Source organism: Parasteatoda tepidariorum, chromosome 8 (genome assembly GCF_982258835.1).
Source record: "Parasteatoda tepidariorum strain Cologne lab strain chromosome 8, Ptep-v5.0, whole genome shotgun sequence".
In the NCBI taxonomy this organism is placed as follows: domain Eukaryota; kingdom Metazoa; phylum Arthropoda; class Arachnida; order Araneae; family Theridiidae; genus Parasteatoda; species Parasteatoda tepidariorum.
Window position 1 is genome coordinate 61,092,577 of NC_141762.1, and position 18,023 is coordinate 61,110,599.

Here is an 18,023-nt window from a genome sequence, read left to right on the forward strand (position 1 = left end):
AAAATTGAATTTTTTAGATATTTTCTTCTCTTGTTTATTTTAATATAGGGCCTATTTTAACGTAGTTTTATTTTGATATTTTCAAAATTAGTGATAGGCAATTTTTTTTTGAATTTAAAAGGCCACATTTTCTGTTTAAAAATATCTCCATAAAACGCACGCCATTGTAATAAAATAATTTATTTTTAAATCACTGTAGTATTTTCTGAGAAAATGTACATCAAAAACAACCATTTTAGCAGGGGGTCGCATATAGCCTCTGGTTTTCCTTAAGTCGTCTTATTTTTACAAAAAATGAAAAACAGTTTTTATTATTAATCTAGTTCATATAATTACCTTAAGTCAAATGCATCAGTTATTGGACATTTTATACTGTAATTATTATTTAATTTATCTTGGTACATGTTAGAATTAAGTTTATTTTAGTTCTTGTTTGCTTATGTATGTGGCATATTAAAACTCAGTATCCTTTTAATATTTTCAATATCAATTTTCAGTAAATTATTTTTTAAAATTCAAATGCCAAATTTTTGTTTTAAGAATAAAGTCTCTCAAAAGATATGCCCCATTAAAAAAAATTATTTTTAAATCGATGCAGTTTTTTTCTGATTTTCTGAGGAAATGTACATAAAAAAACTTTTTTATTATTGGTTTGAACAAAGTCTCTGATTTTTTGTAAGGTGATAGCATGTGGATTAAGAAAAATATAAAAAAATAAGTTTTAGTAGCACTCCTAATTTTCATTTACTTGTTAAGAGTTAAGAGAGTTATTTTCAATGATTTTTATATAATTTTAAATTAAATTTCTCAAGAGTTTTTAAACTTTTAAAGCTAATGATAGTATATTTCTAATATATCATGTACCTCACATTCCCTAATATAATTTGTAATTTATTGTAGTTTTATGATTTAATAAATTAAAAATGTCTAAACATCAATAGCAAATCTTTTCGTAATAATCGCATAATTAAAGTACATTAAGAATAATTATGAAGATAACACAAAATAAACATCATTAAAAATATATTTAACGACACATGCAAATAATCTCAAACTCCGTAACAATAATTATTCACGTCTTTTAATATAATTTCTGTACAAATCGAATGTTTGAAAATAAAATTCGAATGAAACATCGCCGCTTCGTTGTTCACCGATGATCATGTCACGTACAGATATAATTTGTAATTCATTGTTTACAAGTTTCTTCGAAGCTAATATTTATTATTAATGTTTATAAAGTTATTTTAAGAGACAAGAGAAGTCTCAGCCATTTATGATGTCACTTCATCAGAAATGTCTGATGTTTAAAACAAGCTAATTTGCATTCCTTTATATTCACAGAAGAATTACTTGCTCACAGAAGAATTTTATGATTCCTGTCAAAAACTTTAGACTTGATATTTCCTTTCCTTTGTTCTTTCTTGGTTTTCGAATTTTAAAATGCATTATTTTTCCGAAATTTAGATTTATTCTAATATTCTGTTTATAATTCTGTTTTTAAGTTTTGATTAGTGAAATAAAGCTTAGAGGATGCATTGTTAATCAGGTGTATAGAAGGAAATGCATTTTGCAAAGAGTGGATAATACGGATAATACTATCAATTAATATGCACTGAACCAAAAAAGAAATTTATAAGAGAGAAATTGTGATAATATTACATTAGTTTCAGTTACATTAATTTTTATTTTAGTGTTAAAAGGTTAGTTACCATGTTTTTTCTGGCAAAACAATATTTGTTTTTTCGTTGATGTTTGTGTTTATTCCGAAGTTAATCACCGAGGTCAGCAGAGGGTAAATGTATGCCCGAGCAATGGTACTTAATCTAAAAAATAAGGAGAAAAAGAAGAAAATGACTGGTTGAAGTTTTGAAAATAATTGGAAAATGTATATCTAGCAGATTATTTTAAGCTTTAAAAAACATCAGCTTTGGGAATACCGAGAAAGGGTACTTAAGCTTTAAAAAACATCAGCTTTGGGAATACCGAGCAAGGGTACTTAAGCTTTAAAAAACATCAGCTTTGGGAATACCGAGCAAGGGTACTTAAGCTTTAAAAAACATCAGCTTTGGGAATACCGAGCAAGGGTACTTAAGCTTTAAAAAACATCAGCTTTGGGAATACCGAGCAAGGGTACTTAAGCTTTAAAAAACATCAGCTTTGGGAATACCGAGCAAGGGTACTTAAGCTTTAAAAAACATCAGCTTTAGGAATACCGAACAAGGGTACTTAAGCTTTAAAAAAAACAGAAGTGTAGAGAATACTGGTCAAGCGTACACCAGAAATCGGTAATTAAGCTTAAAATCACCAGTTTATTAAATGCTGGCAAGTGACATTTAACCATAAATCGAAATAAATGAAATAAGTCAAAATGAGTGTTAAGACATAAAAGAAAAAGGTTGAAATCTCCAACTGTCAGTGGCGTAATGGCAGTGGCTGTCCATTTCATTTCGGTCTTATCGTTTTGGTTTCGCTCTTTCGGTCCCATTTATTTGGTCCCATTGCCATTTTGGTCCATTCCCGATTCAGTTCCGCTGCTAATTCGACTTGTCGTTTTTTAAATCAACATTTCAGTCCATATCTTAGTTTCTTATTACATTGGTTTATGCCCATAAATATACATATTTTTTAGTTTATAAAACTATTTATTTATTATTCCCAGTGACAGAAATCAGGAATTTTTGATTGGTTATACGTATTTGAAAACTATTAAGTGTTCAATTAAGCATCCAAGTAAATAAGAATCCTTGCGATGGATTTCAAACAATTTTTTAATGAATTAGTGAAAAACTTTATTAAGTTTCAACGAAAACTGTAATTTTTTTTTGTTTTCCACTATTTATGTAATTATGTTGATTATTATGCAAGATGAATTATGATTGAAAGGTTTGGTAAGCAAATAAATAAATAAATAAAGATTTCTTTACTAACTACTTCCATGTGATGCAATCTGGAATTTCTTTTCAAATACTTCTTCTAATCTCTAAAAAGAAAGAAAATGTTTAAAAAGAGGATAAATATTAGCAGTCAAAATTTAATAAAACAGGAATAAGGATTATTACAATTACATTGGAATGTTTTGCTAAATTGTTTATTTTTTTTAAAGTTTCAGTATGTGAAAGACCAAAGGACCGAAGAGATCCAAATTTTGAGGTAAACATAGAAGTTCAAGACTAATGAATTAAAATCCTACAAAATGTACAAATTTGCCTTTAAAGAAAGAAACAAATTTAATACTTAATCATTACATTTTTTAAATATTCAAAAAAAGAAAGAAGGCATTTTTAAGTGCTTGTCTAGGTAATAACTATAATGTTTCATGTTCTTTTTACTGTTTTGAAGTTGGTTTAATATTAATTAAATTTCAAGCATCTTCAAAAAATTATAAAAACTTATTATTTAATAATTTTTTTAAAGAAAACTCTGATATATTTATGAGTTTATCCTTTTGTTTGGTATAAGAGTCAGTTGAATTTTTCTAACATCTAATTATACTGTAGATAGATAAATAATGAGTTTGGGTTTCAATCAACGAGGTGTTTTATGATTAAATCTTCGTTTATGAGTGGGAAAAAACTAGATTCGTTTTATTAAATATTTATGTAATGTTGCGATATGAACTAATAAGATATATCTTTTTAAATCTGCACATTCAAATCTAAAAAGTAATTCCAGCATTTGGATTAAACTTTTAAAAAAAAATTTACTTTCATTAGTATTGTAAAAAATATTGTGTTCCTTTTAAGAGAGGAATACATTAATAATAATATGCATTTCGAATTTAAATTGAAATAATTGAATCTGTAATAAAACGAATATTTCACACTTGAAATTTAAAGCGTTAATAAATTGTTTACTGATCAAAGTTTAAAAATTATCATATTTCTAAAAACAATTTAAAAAAGAAATTTAAATAAAATTTTAAAAACAATTTGATAAAAGTAGTTTTAATTTTTTAAAGATTTATATGAGTTTTTGAATTTTTTGAAATATTTTAAGATGACGATGAAAAAAGAAAGAAGAAATATTAGCTTGCACTTTTTTTTTTAAACTTATACTCGCTAATACCAGCATTAATTAGCAAAAGATTTTTAACCCTAAGACATTAAAAAAAAGTAATTTCTAAAGTATTTACTTAATAATTCTTTGTCTCAGTAGAGACAAACTTTCTCTTCATTTTTTGGGGGATTTTTTTTTATTTTCTTTTTATTTAAAGCACATATACTTTTTTTTTTGTCGTTTCAAGCCAAGTAATTTTTTTTCTGATTTTGCTTGCAGTTTTTTTTCCTCATGATTCTTGCATTACATTAAATAAAAATAAAACAAAATATTATATACTTTTTAATCCGGATAAATTTTGATTTCTTTTAAAACATTAAGATCATTAAATGTATTTTTAAAAGCATTTATTATGCATTTTTACAATATTTTTAAAAAAAAATTATTAGTAAGAATATCATTTCAATTTTGAACGAAAAAAAGTAACATTTATTTATGATCTTAGGATTTAACCTAACAAACTATTTTCAGAAAACAGTAATTGTTTTATTTTGCGAAAGTTTAAAAGTTCCTTTTTGCATTGTAAAAATACCATTTATTCAATTAATGATTTAGCTATTTTTTAACAAATTTTTCGAGCATCTCCTCTTTTAAAAAAAATTACCCACTAACTATCACTCTTGTTCATTTGTTTTCATTGATTTATTGAGCAGGGGGCGCTGTATTCTCCTGTGTACTCCCTCTACCTAAATCTCCAAGTCGAACAATATTCTTCAATCGGACACCGTACTAGGACAAGAAACCTTTAAATTTATGGAGTATATTTATTTTATCTTCACTTCGAACCATGCGCTCAAACTACCAGGTCGTTGGTTGCACACAAGTTTATTATTACCATTATGTCGGAGAAGGGTGCTTATTAAAAGTTTTTTAAGCTGGTTGGCTTGACTGCAGCAGTGATGGAAACGTTTGCGATTTTAAAACATGTGATTTGGAGATTTGTTTTCAGTCTTTTAGTTTGCATACTTTTTAAGGGTAAGTGAAGTATTATTTGTTGAATAAATTAACTTTTCAGTGTTTTATTTAGAGTATGTAGTTAAATATATATATATATATATATATATATATATATATATAGCATGATAAATAAATACAAAAAACAGGAAGAAAATTAGGAAAAACAATAAGTTTTATATATTGCGCATAAGCTGCAAGTAAATAGAACTCATAAAATAAGTTCAAAATGTAGAGAAAGCAATGGAAAAATTACAGTAGAATAATAACAAGAAATCGGAAAAAAAATCCTGAAAAAAGGACAAAAATTTTAAAAAAATCCGGAAAATAAAAGATATTTTATTTTCCGGATATATATATATATATATATATATATATATATATATATATATATATATATATATATATATATATATATATATATATATATATATATATATATATATATATATATATATATATATATATATATATATATATATATATATATATATATATATATATATATATATATATGAGTAGATGAAAGGATTATATCTCTTATTTTCCGAATATTTATTGATTTTTTTCCGGTTTCTTATTATTTTTATTTTTATTATTATTTTTCCTTTCCCTCCCCCCCCCCTTTTCCGTTGTTCTGTACTTTGTTTCCTGCTTTCTCTACGTTTTGAACTTGATATAGATCATAGTTCTACTAAATTTCATCCAATTGAAAAATGCATTTTCCTTGGAAAAAGGCTACTACAAAAAAAAATTCATAACTTTTTCTTAAGACACTTGAATTAAAACTGAAATTTGAGATAAAATGATGCGAACGAAGTTATATTTTTTAACAAAGGGGTATAAATTTTATTAAATTTTGTACTATGTTGAAAGAATGTCAAGATATGTTTCTCTCAAAAAATAGGAATGTGGTAATTGTATGTGTATTTTTAACACTTTTACATGAAAAAACAGGAGATTTTATATCAGATTTAATATCGGATGCTTTTGTGTGCAGAAGCTTCAGAAACATTTGATAGTCTTATTCTTAATCTTTATTAAGGTGTGCATATATTTTTGATAAAAATATTTATACTGTATATTTAGTTAAGCGTGTTTGATGATATAAAATTAAAACGATTGAAATGAGAAGAAATTAAATTGCCATTATTGTTTGAATTGCTATTAATTAGGCTAAATATGCTTGTTAGATAGCTATTTCAATGCTTTTAAAAGAATAAATAAAAATAGAAAAAACTATCTTGAGTAGTCCATAAAAATATTAGATTTTCTGAGAAATAGAATTCAGATTGATTTCAAATTTTTCAAATGAATAAGCGTTGGTTAAGATGTACTGCGACTGTGCAGCCAGAAAAATAATACGATCTTAATTTGATTAAAAAGTTATTTTAATTTGCTTTTACCTTTACTGTTTTTAATATTTGAAGATGTGTTTCGTTAACGTTGTTTACATAATCAATTGTGGAAAAGATTATATAATATTTCTCGAAATTAAGCTCATTACGTTTTGTGGTTAAAATAAGAATCAAATATAAATAAAAGAAAAACTGCAAGAATTAGTATTTCTTTTCAAAAATTATATTTTATTCTTACGGATTTGTCATCAGATTTTTTCCAATAAATATGAAGACTTCTCTTCCATTTCCGATTTTCTAATATAAAAGCCGGAAATAAAATAGTTGAAAGTAATCAACATGTTTATTTTATTAATTAAACTAATATTTTAATAACTTTATTTTTCTTAACTATGCTTTACATATATAATTTTTAAATTAATGTTTGTTAGTGTTTGTTTACTAAACAGGTATATATTTTTATTATTAAATTACATCAATAATATATAGAGAACCATCAATGACTTTTCTCCTACATTGTGTTCATATTCGGGAAGTTTGAATTATATGATGCTTTATTATTTCTGAAAAAATTGTATTATGAATAATTATTGTCCCATTTGATAAAATTTTATTTATTGCATATTAATGATAGATAAAATTTTACGATTGATATTTATGTTTGAAAAAATTAAACAGTTTAGGGATCAAAAAACCTTTTTTTAATAGTGACAAAAGGGGCTAGTGGAGTTTTAAATTTATCAAAAAACCGCACACAATATACTTACTTGCACATGAAGTATTTTTTTTTTTACAATAATTTGGATGTTTACCAACATTTTGATTTATATCTGGAATTAAAAACTTGCTTAGTTTATATATACTTCTTAAAAAATGTTGTTTTTCTCCATCCTGATCCCACTACACGGGCTAGTGTGGAAAACTATGGGGTTAAAGTAGACAAATTTAATAACTCATTAAGTAATCATTTAGTACTATTCAGAAATGCATATCTAAGGTCAAAATTAAATTAATTTCTTTCTAGCCTAGTTATGAAATTTATATTGCCCAATTATTTAATTTACTGTAGAGTTTTTCACTATACTAAGGAAGACATTTTATACGCAATTGATTACCGTTATTAAATTTGATAAGAGTTATTAAGTTCGATTAAAAAATACCTGATATTTGTTTTTATTTTCGAAAAATTGACTTGCTGACTTTAAATGTGTATTGAGATGTAATCCTGATAATTCTACCAATTATTAGCGATTAAAATTTGGTAATGACTTCTTATTTTGAGAATTGAGAAGTATCTTTATTCCTGAAAAAAGTAAAGATTCGTGACTCGAGGAGCTTGGTCCATTCTTTAAAGAATTGAACATCAAAATCCATATATATATATATATATATATATATATATATATATATATATATATATATATATATGGATTTTGATGTTCAATTCTTTAAAGAATGGACCTTTAATGGATCTTTAAATATATATTTCGTCTGTTCGTGTGTATGTCACTGAACTCCTCCTAAACGGCTGGATTGATTTACAATAGAACTGGTTTAGATTCACAATAGAACATTCTGCCACAAACCGTTCCAGCGGTATCAGCGAAAATCGAAATGGAATTTTCTGATTGGTTAAAAGTTAGCCATTGTTTTAAATTTTGCTGTACACGAATCAGTTTTCAAATATCTTGAAGATAACAACAGTGATATTTTCTATCTTATAGCTCTATTCTTTTAGAAAAGTAAATTACATATATACTTTAATATTTAATCATAATTCGGTTCTTTATTTCAGGTGAGCACAAGCACGTAAAATCAACGAGAATAAGTTTCGTAATTATTGGTCGTATCACGGATTTAGTATTGTGAAAACTGTTTAATAAAAATCAAGGCAAAAGCAAATTTTATTCATCTTGCACGCTTTTAATAATTATTTATATTTAGTATGCAATTTTAGCTCAATTTAGTATGCAATTTTTCATTGCTGGCAGTTGTCATTTGAAAACTATTAGATTGTTTATTATTACAAAGTTTGCGAATTCACATTCATTTTAATTATTTCATTTAAAAAATAGGAGTAGACTATATTTGAGGGTGTCCCTTGATTCTCACCAAGTTGTGATAGCGGTTGATCTCCAAGCTGGCCGATGTTGAATCCCAATCGTGATTCTGATTCGTTTAAATTTCAGCGTTATTTTTAAATGTTCAACGGTATATGTAATTTCAGAAGTCCGTTAGTTCTATGTTGGATACCGGCTGGTTATGTTACTTTTGCTTCTGATCAATAGGATCGAAGGTATGTGGGCAGTCATAAAAAAAGAACTTTAGAAAAAAATGTCACCGCCATTCCGATACCACAGACGCCATTTTCAATTCGTATTTCGCCGAATTTATGTGGCGATGGAGGAACACAGATTCTATTCATGATAAATTTAGACAGTATCTAACTGCTATTAGAGAATTCTGTGCACCTAAAACTGAGGAAATTCAAGCTTAATGAATAAGTGAGATGTTTTTTTTTTCTTCCCTTTTCTTTCTGTGCTTACTCCATTAATTTTTATTTCGATTCAAAATGCATTTTATTGGGTTTATTAATTTTGCTTACATTGGGTTCATTGCAATTTTATAAAGTTTTGGCCGATGTCTTGCTGAAATTTTCCAATGTATTATTAAAATATCATTATGCTTTGGCAGCCATTCCTGTTACCGCGGTGTTCCGCGCAAACAGGAATGGTGATAAACATAAGTTACCAATTTCGTCAAGGGGCACCCACAAGTATATTTTTACCAAAAATAGATTTTTGTTTTAAATTTTATCATTATTATATTTCTTATTTAATTCATTTCATTTTTATTGCTTTTTTATTATTTAAAATAAATACGTGAATTTTCGAATTAGCAAATTTGCGACCACTGTCAACTTCTACATTTCTTTTTGTTTGAAAGAGAATATTTGCAAAAATATGCCGCCTAAACGAATCGCTCTTAGTCGCTCAACATCTCAAGCACGCAAGAAGAGAATTAACCGTGTTTCAGAAAAATCGGAGCAACGGGAAGAAAGACTTGAAACTAATCGAGAACACAATGCTTTAGCCCGTTCCTTAGAAACGTTTGAGAAACAGGAAAGAAGACTGTTAACAAATCAACTACGCACTACTCAAGCCCGTTCGTCGGAAACATCAGAGCAACGGGATGCAAGAATAAAAATCAATCAAGAACGCACTTCGCTATTCAGACGCTGCCAATACTCTGATTTGAATCTCAGTCCATTTCACTATGATCCGACAACCAACTATAGTCTTTCACCCAAGCGTCATCATCGGAAAAATGGATCAATTATGTATGTTTTGTAGTGCTCTCAAATTTAAGAATGAAACAGCTGGAATTTGCTGTTCTGGAGGCAAAAACTACCAGATTTAATGTCGCCAGCCGAGCCATTATCAACGTTGTTATCGGGTCAAGCAAATCAATAGAAACTTTTCTTGGCGAATATAGGTCAGTACATTCGTGTTTCCAAATGACTTCATTCGGTGCTGCTACAAGTATCGGTGCGCATATGGACAGCTAGAGCTATTTATTACATTCACATGCAATCCTGCTTGAGCTAAAATTAAAGAGCTTTAGTAACTTAGGCAAACATCATCGGATCTTCATGATGCATTATCACACGTGAGTTAAAACAAATATTAAGCTCTAAACTTGGTTTTATTGCGAAAAGTCATGTTTTTAGAGAGACACGGTGTTTGATGCATTCTATTGAACAGCAGAAAAAGAGAATTGCCACATGATTTGGCTTATTGAAAAACTCACACCAGGACAAATTGGTCAGCTCATATCAGCAGAAATATTCATGACGCCATTGATCCAGAATTATTTCAGATCATCATCCAAAATATGTTTCATGGTCGGTGTGCATCACCATACATGTCTGTTTGAAAATGCACTAACGATATCCTAGAGAATTAACTGTTGAGACTATCACTGGTTTTTTCACCATTAAATAAAATTCTCTATTCAAATCATAATCACAAATCTCATTTACACACTTAAATACAAAATTTAAATTCAAACTGAAAGCGTTGCAACGCACGCAGGGTACAGCTAGTATATATATATATATGTGTATATATATATATATGTATATATATATATATATATATATGTGTATATATATATATATGTATATATATATATATATATATGTGTATATATATATATATGTATATATATATATATATATATATGTGTATATATATATATGTATATATATATATATATATATGTGTATATATATATATATGTATATATATATATATATATATATGTGTATATATATATATATATATATATATATATATATATATGTGTATATATATATATATATATATATATATATATATATATATATATATATATATATATATATATATATATATATATATATATATATATATATATATATATATATATATATATATGTATATATATATATATATATATATATATATATATATATATATATATATATATGTGTATATATATATATATATATATATATGCGTATATATATATATATATATATATATATATATATATATATATATATATATATATATATATATATATATATATATATATATATATATATATATGCGTATATATATATATATATATATATATATATATATATATATATATATATATATATATATATATATATATATATATATATATATATATATATATATATATATATATATATATATATATTACATCCACATTTGATAGTTGTTGAAATTCTGATTCATTTATTATTTCAGAGTTGGTAAATAAGAGTCTCTTTGTTTCTAAGTGTTTGAATTCTTCTGAAAGAGTTTTTTTCTTTTACTTTACTCTCTTTCTGTATTGAATTTGGTGCTTTCCATTACTTCTATTCGTTCAAAGTGTATTAGGTGCCTTTTAGTGTGGTGAAAGATTCGCAATGATTTTAGATAGCTTTTTTCTGCTGCTCTGAATAGCACAAAACCAATGAATTATTTTCAATTTTAAAAACCAGTTTTAACTTAATGATGTTGTTATTAATGTATTAACTTCATGTATTAATTGTTTCGAATGGTCTACACACATGTTGAGCATCGAAGTTATTTAGTGATATTTTCATCGATGGGAAATGTAAAGAACTAGCAAAGTAAATGTCAGAATGGTTATCTAATACTTTGTTTAAGTTTAAAGCATGCAAAAAATAAATATTTATGAAAACTTTCTTTTATTCTACAATTCATCTATATTGAATTACATTCTTTTTATCAATTTCGATAAAATCTGTCATATGAATTATCATAAAACTTAGTATACCTAGTATAAAACCTAGTATAAAAGTAGATTAAAATTACGTCATGCACTAAAGGTTTTAGCTGAGGTTAAAACAGCTACTTGTAAAGGTACATCATACAAAAAAATCATTCTATATAGAAAATCAATAACATAAAATATTTTAAATTTGTAAACAACTCATATTTCTTCCATTGGAAGTTAAATGGAACCAGTGTGAACATGTTTGCACTAGCCCCATTGCCATGTATCTGCACTAGCCTCACGTAGGGAGGTGTTTAATTATGCTAAATTCTGGTTAATTAAAACTATACTGAGCATAAGGTATATTAAGAAGGAGGATTCAGGGTGCCATTTTATATCGAGATGGTATATCAGGGGTGTTGGAGATTGTATGGTATAGTGGACAAGTTGAAGATTGTGATAAAAACAGAAAATGATGAAAATAATACTTGAACCGGATCAGATTCAATAAAAAGCCTTCATTTCATATATTTGCAGAGCTCGAGATACCAAATTTAAATATTATCCATAAGAATTTCAGTTGAATCAATTTTGAATAATAATATTTATAAGGACGGGCCATGGGAGACACATCCCCCACGACCTGCCTAAACAAAAGCCAAATTAAAAAGTACGTGTAATTTGCTCCGATCGGACACAGGAGAAACATGGGTAGCAGATCCAAAATTGGCGAATTGTCATAGTATAACATAGCCCAAACAAAGCCAACCAGCATATCAATATTGGGTTTAAAAGAATACCTTGGCGATCACGAATCGTCAACAAATTTATGAGAATTATTACAACCATTCAACTGAAACATATTTTCGGTTAGAAAATTTAGAATTAAAAAGTTATTAATAGATTTTTGTTTTCGATTAGAGGTGACAGTGAATTAATAAATCTGCATTAGTAATGAAATAAAAAGTATCCGTTGCACTGATCTAAAAGAGAAGAATTTTACGTTCGTTTTAAAAGATTAAGTCTTTGATTTATTTCAAATGTAATTCTATTAATAAAAATCAGCTTAAGTAATCAGAGATATTTTAGAAGATAGGAAATAAATATGTAATGCCAATTGTGGCATCTCAAGGTAATATTAAAATCAATGAAGAAACAGTATAATTTCTAATATATTGCTGTATTTTGATAATTTCACCTTTTGTTAAAATAATGAAAATAAAACATGTTAATAAGAGAGATTATAACTTATATTTTAAGATTTAATGTCCAGTGATATATAAACTACATTAAATTTTTTTGAAATGTAAACACTTTAATTGTTTCATGAATTAAAAGAGTAGAAAATGCCAACATATTTGTGCATTTAAAAATAGGTACTCCTCCCAATACATACCAGGTGTCACTGTTTAGAAGGTCCAGGATAATACCAGCACTATTTAATAACATATTTTATTCAATAAAATAACATCAACAATGATATACAATTAACAAGCAGACAAACATAACATCTTACATCCAGATCTCGTAAGTAAAAGCCCACTAATCTAGAAGTATTTGGGGGAGGTTATCCAAAGGATGCGCGCATGCGCTAACATTTAAGTTTCAGTTCGTATTTCTAAAAGTTTCACTTCGGATTTTAACTTACCACATTTCCTCCCATCTTGAGTAGAATACCTGTAATTATACTCAACAAACTTCTAATTTTTAGACATATAAAAGTTCTATATAAATGAAAGAAAAATACATCAATGATGAAAAATCATACAAAATATTTAACATAAACAATACTTAATGAATCATACAGTTAACAACATATTACGGTACAGTAGGTTTAACAATTCTTCCACTGCTACTTATTTTCAATGATTTTCTTCTTACATCAACATACTCATTTTCCAGTTCTAATCTAAACAGTCTTTGAACTGGTCTTAAAATTTCTGAATTTTCTGTCTTTACAAGTGCTACTCTTGTGTGACCATCTCTGCCAGGAATTACCTTTAATACCTTAGCTAAATTCCAAAATGTCCGCTTCTTATTAATATCTTCGACTAAAACTATTTCCCCGATTTTTAACGGTTTATCCTTATAATCTCTTAATGATTGTTGGCGTAATTGCCCTAAATATTCAGTCCTAAGTCTAGCTCTAAGTAATTCTCTTATTTTTTGGAGATATTTAGCTCGTTTACTTAAATTTTTCTTATCTACCTGATCAATATCTACTACACTTGAGGAAGGTATCTCGTGCAAGAACATTTCGGGAGTTAATGGTGAAATATCGGCCACGTCTTCGGATACGTAAGTGAGGGGCCTCGTATTTATTATTCTTTCACAATCACAAAGGAGAGTGAGTAACTCCTCATAGTTGAGCGTAGCGCGTCCTAATATTTTACGTAAGATTTGTTTCACCATCTGGATTAAGCGCTCCCACCAACTTGCCGAAGGAGGATTGAACTTAAAACGTATTTTTTGTTCTGCAACCTTTGAGCTCAATTTATCTCAATCTATTAAACGAAGAGCTTTTTCTGCGCCGACGAAATTTGTTCCATTATCGGAATATATAACTGAGGGTCTGCCTCGTCGCGCAATAAATCGTCTTAAGGACTGAAAATATGCTTCCGTTGTCAAAAGGGTTACTAGTTCTAAGTGTACTGCACGATACACTGCACACGTATAAAGAACTATGTATGCTTTTCTTTTATCTTTAAGGTACAGTGGACCTGCTAGGTCAACCCCTACTATCTCAAATACTGCGGCATCATTTACTCGATCACTAGGTAAAATTCCTGGCATAACTTCACATCTTTTAATTTTAAATCTTTGACATTTCACACAATGCTTAATACAATTACGAATAGTCTTACGACTTTTTAAAATCCAATATTTTTCTCTTAAGTGAGACATCAATAGAGAAATACCAGCATGTAAATAATCAACATGATAACTTAAAATTAACAATTTTACAACAGGATGATTATTTGGTAAAATAATAGGATGGATGAAATCTGATGTATCATCACGATAATCAAGGTTGGTTTTAGCTCTTATAACACCATTTTGGTCAACAAATGGTCTTAATTGCTTAAGTTTATTATCATTTACATCTTTAAAACCATCCTTTTGAATTAATAACATCAGAGAAATTTCAGCTTTACAAAGTTCATCTACACTTAAAACCTTAGATAAATTTTTATCTTTATGTTTACAGTTATAAAAGAATCTATATATCCATGCTATCATCCTCAAAATTTTCGTATAAGATGAAAAATATTTACAATACCAGTATTGATCACTATCATCCGTATTTAAAGCAATTATTACCGTTTTACGTAGCTCTGAATTAACCAATTCTTCATTCGGGTTTTCTTCCGATTTAGGCCAATTTTCTTCCTTACCATATAGCCAAATCGGTCCCTCCCACCAACGACGTTGAATTAACTGTTCAGCAGTGTAGCCACGTGATGCAAGATCGGCAGGGTACGAGCTACCTGGCAAGTGGCGCCACATAGTGTGAGAAGTTTCAGAGTGAATTTTTTTTAACGCGGTTATATACAAATAATCCCCAATTTAAATTACGCTTAATCCAACTCAGAGCTGTGGTCGAATCAGTCCAACAATAAATTTGAACTTCATTGAAAGCAAGATCTTTAAGTATGGATGACAGCGATCTAGCTCCTATGCAACAGGCTAATAGTTCCAGCCTAGGAATAGTAAGTGGCTTTAAAGGAGCTACTCTGCTTTTAGCATTGACCAAATGAATTTTAACAATATCATTAACAACAATTCTTAAAAATATACAAAATCCGTATGCTAATTTACTGGTGTCACAGAATAAGTGTAAACTTATTGAAACATTAGATGGTTCAAATTCTAGCCATCTTGGAACCTTAATGTCCTCTATTAAATGTAACTGAGAGAGCCAGAGTTTAAATCTCTTTGCCAAATTATCTGGAATTTCATCATTCCAACTTAATTTTAAATTCCAAGTCTCCTGCAAAATTATCGTAGGTAACAACATAACAGGAGATGTATATCCAATAATATCAAATACCCTATGAGCCATTGCTAATACAAATCTTTTCGTAATTAATTGTTCAGAATAATCAACAGGTTCTATTTTACAAGATAACGTATCACCTTCCGTATTCCAATTGAGACATAACACAGACACATCTTTCTTATCAGAATTATTTATCAAATCTGATGCATTGGTCTGCCAATCTCGTAAATTAAAAAGACCCTGTGTCATTATCGCTTGCGATTCCAAAATAAAATTTCGAGTTTCGGTTTCTGAACTTAAACTAGTCACACAATTATCAACGTAAAAGGAATTCTTAAGAATTTCAGCAGTATGACTTAAATGATCTGAAACTCTATTTAAATGATATCGTAACGTAAAGGCTAAACAAAAGGGTGAAGTGGTTAAGCCAAACACTAGTCTTTTGTGTTTATACTCTATCAATTTATCCGAATTGTTTTTATCATACCAAAAAAACCTTAAGAAATCAGTGTCTTTCGGATGAATAGATATCATACAAAAGGCTTTCTCAATATCTGAGGTCACCCCGATTTTATTCTTACGAAATTTATTGAGAATCGATGGAATTATTTCGATTAAATTGGGTCCCGTGGCCAAACAATCATTTAATGACGGTTTACCTGCAATTCGAGCACTAGCATTAAATACAGGTCTTATTTTAGTACTTGAATTTTCTTTGACCACTGGCCTATGAGGCAAAAAATGAACATTTTCCAATTTATTATCCGTCACTATTTCAATAATTCCCAGAGATAACCAATTTTCAAAGACCTCACAATAAGCATTAAAATTTCCTGAGTCCATTAATTTCTTTTTGGAATTTTTCGCATTCTTAAGTGCAATATTTTTATTACTGGTTAAAAGCGAACTATCCGTAATCCAAGGTAACGCGATTTCATATCTTCCCATAGAATTGACTTTAATTGTCTCTTCAAAATGTTTAAGAGTTTCTTTTTCTAATTCGAATTTATTCTGACTCATCGTAGGATCTGAGATACCCAATAAATCAAGGCGCCATAAATCTGCGATTTCTCTTTCATTGATAAGCAGAGAAGAAATGAAAAGAGAAGCTTCATTCGTAGTTGTAGGCGTATCGCATAAATAACTGCCTAATAAGCAATTTCCGAGCTTCGTTTCTATACACAACAGGCCAGAACTAAAATTTATTATTTTTCCTGTCAGTATTTTACTCGCAATATCTGCTCCGATTAGTAATTTTATTTCTTTCTCAACAGAGTATCTTTTCCGTTCTAAGTCACTTAAACGAATATTCAAATTATTTAACTCTCTAATCCATGGCCCATATGGAATTTGTTTAATATCAGAACAAATCTTACTTTGGCTTAACACTTGAAATTTATATTTACATTTATGATCAACGCTACTTAATTCTATACAATACACATTATGAATACTTTCTGAAGTTTCTATACCACTAAACAATGATTGTTTTAGCTTAACTTCACTTATAGGTTTTAAGTTCATATAATTAGCAACATCGTTACTTAAATAACTACGATGTGAACCTTGGTCTACAATTGCTCTTATTAACTTATAATTCTTACCATTATATATTTTTACGACCAAAGTTTGGAGCAATACATCCGAGAGTTGTAATTGATTACTTAAGGTATTTGTTTTATTTTCGTGGTTTTCTTCCGTAGAAACATGTTCTACCTTATTATTTGGATTATCTGGACATAATATTTCAAAATGTCTATTGTTACAAATTGAACATTTAACATGTTTCGACCTACAATTGCTAGCTCTATGTCCTTTTTTTAAACAAACAAAACAAGCATTAGATTTCTTAATGATATCTCTCTTATTTTCTAAAGACATAGAAGCTGTTTCTTTACAACTCTCTGATGCATGCGACTTATCACAAAAAATACATACATAATTATTTACTCTTATAGACTTATGTTCATTATTCTTAAATTTACTATTTGTAGTAAACAATTCATGCGAAGTAGGAACTGAATACTTGTTTTTATACTTATCAAAATTATTTCTCTTAGGCACGTATTTATCACATGAAAATTCTTTTGCCAGTTTTAGTTTTGATTCAGTTTCTACTTCAATTCTTAAGAAATCTATTATTAAGTCTAAATCAGACTTACCCTTTTTTTCAAACTGATTTCTTTGTCGCTCGTACACTATTAATAAATCCGGTGGTATTGCTGATTCAACTAACGGATATAAAAAATCTGAATACTTATCTTGCGTTAGTCCAAGGACTTGTAGGGCTCGTAATTTTCCTTGTAGTTCATCGTATAGGACAGATAAGTCAGTTTTTGTTTTATCAGCAGTTACCA

General features: G+C 28.0%; 1 protein-coding gene across 1 annotated transcript in view; it reads left to right on the forward strand.

Moving 5' to 3' along the window:
* The first annotated feature begins 4,767 nt into the window (after positions 1-4,767).
* LOC107456674 (uncharacterized) overlaps positions 4,768-18,023 on the forward strand; it is a 33,610-nt gene continuing 20,354 nt past the window's right edge. Inside the window, exon 1 of the mRNA XM_016074606.4 lies at positions 4,768-5,034. Coding sequence (XP_015930092.2) covers positions 4,959-5,034 — 76 coding nt within the window. The 5' untranslated portion in view covers positions 4,768-4,958. The remainder of the gene's footprint in view (positions 5,035-18,023) is intronic.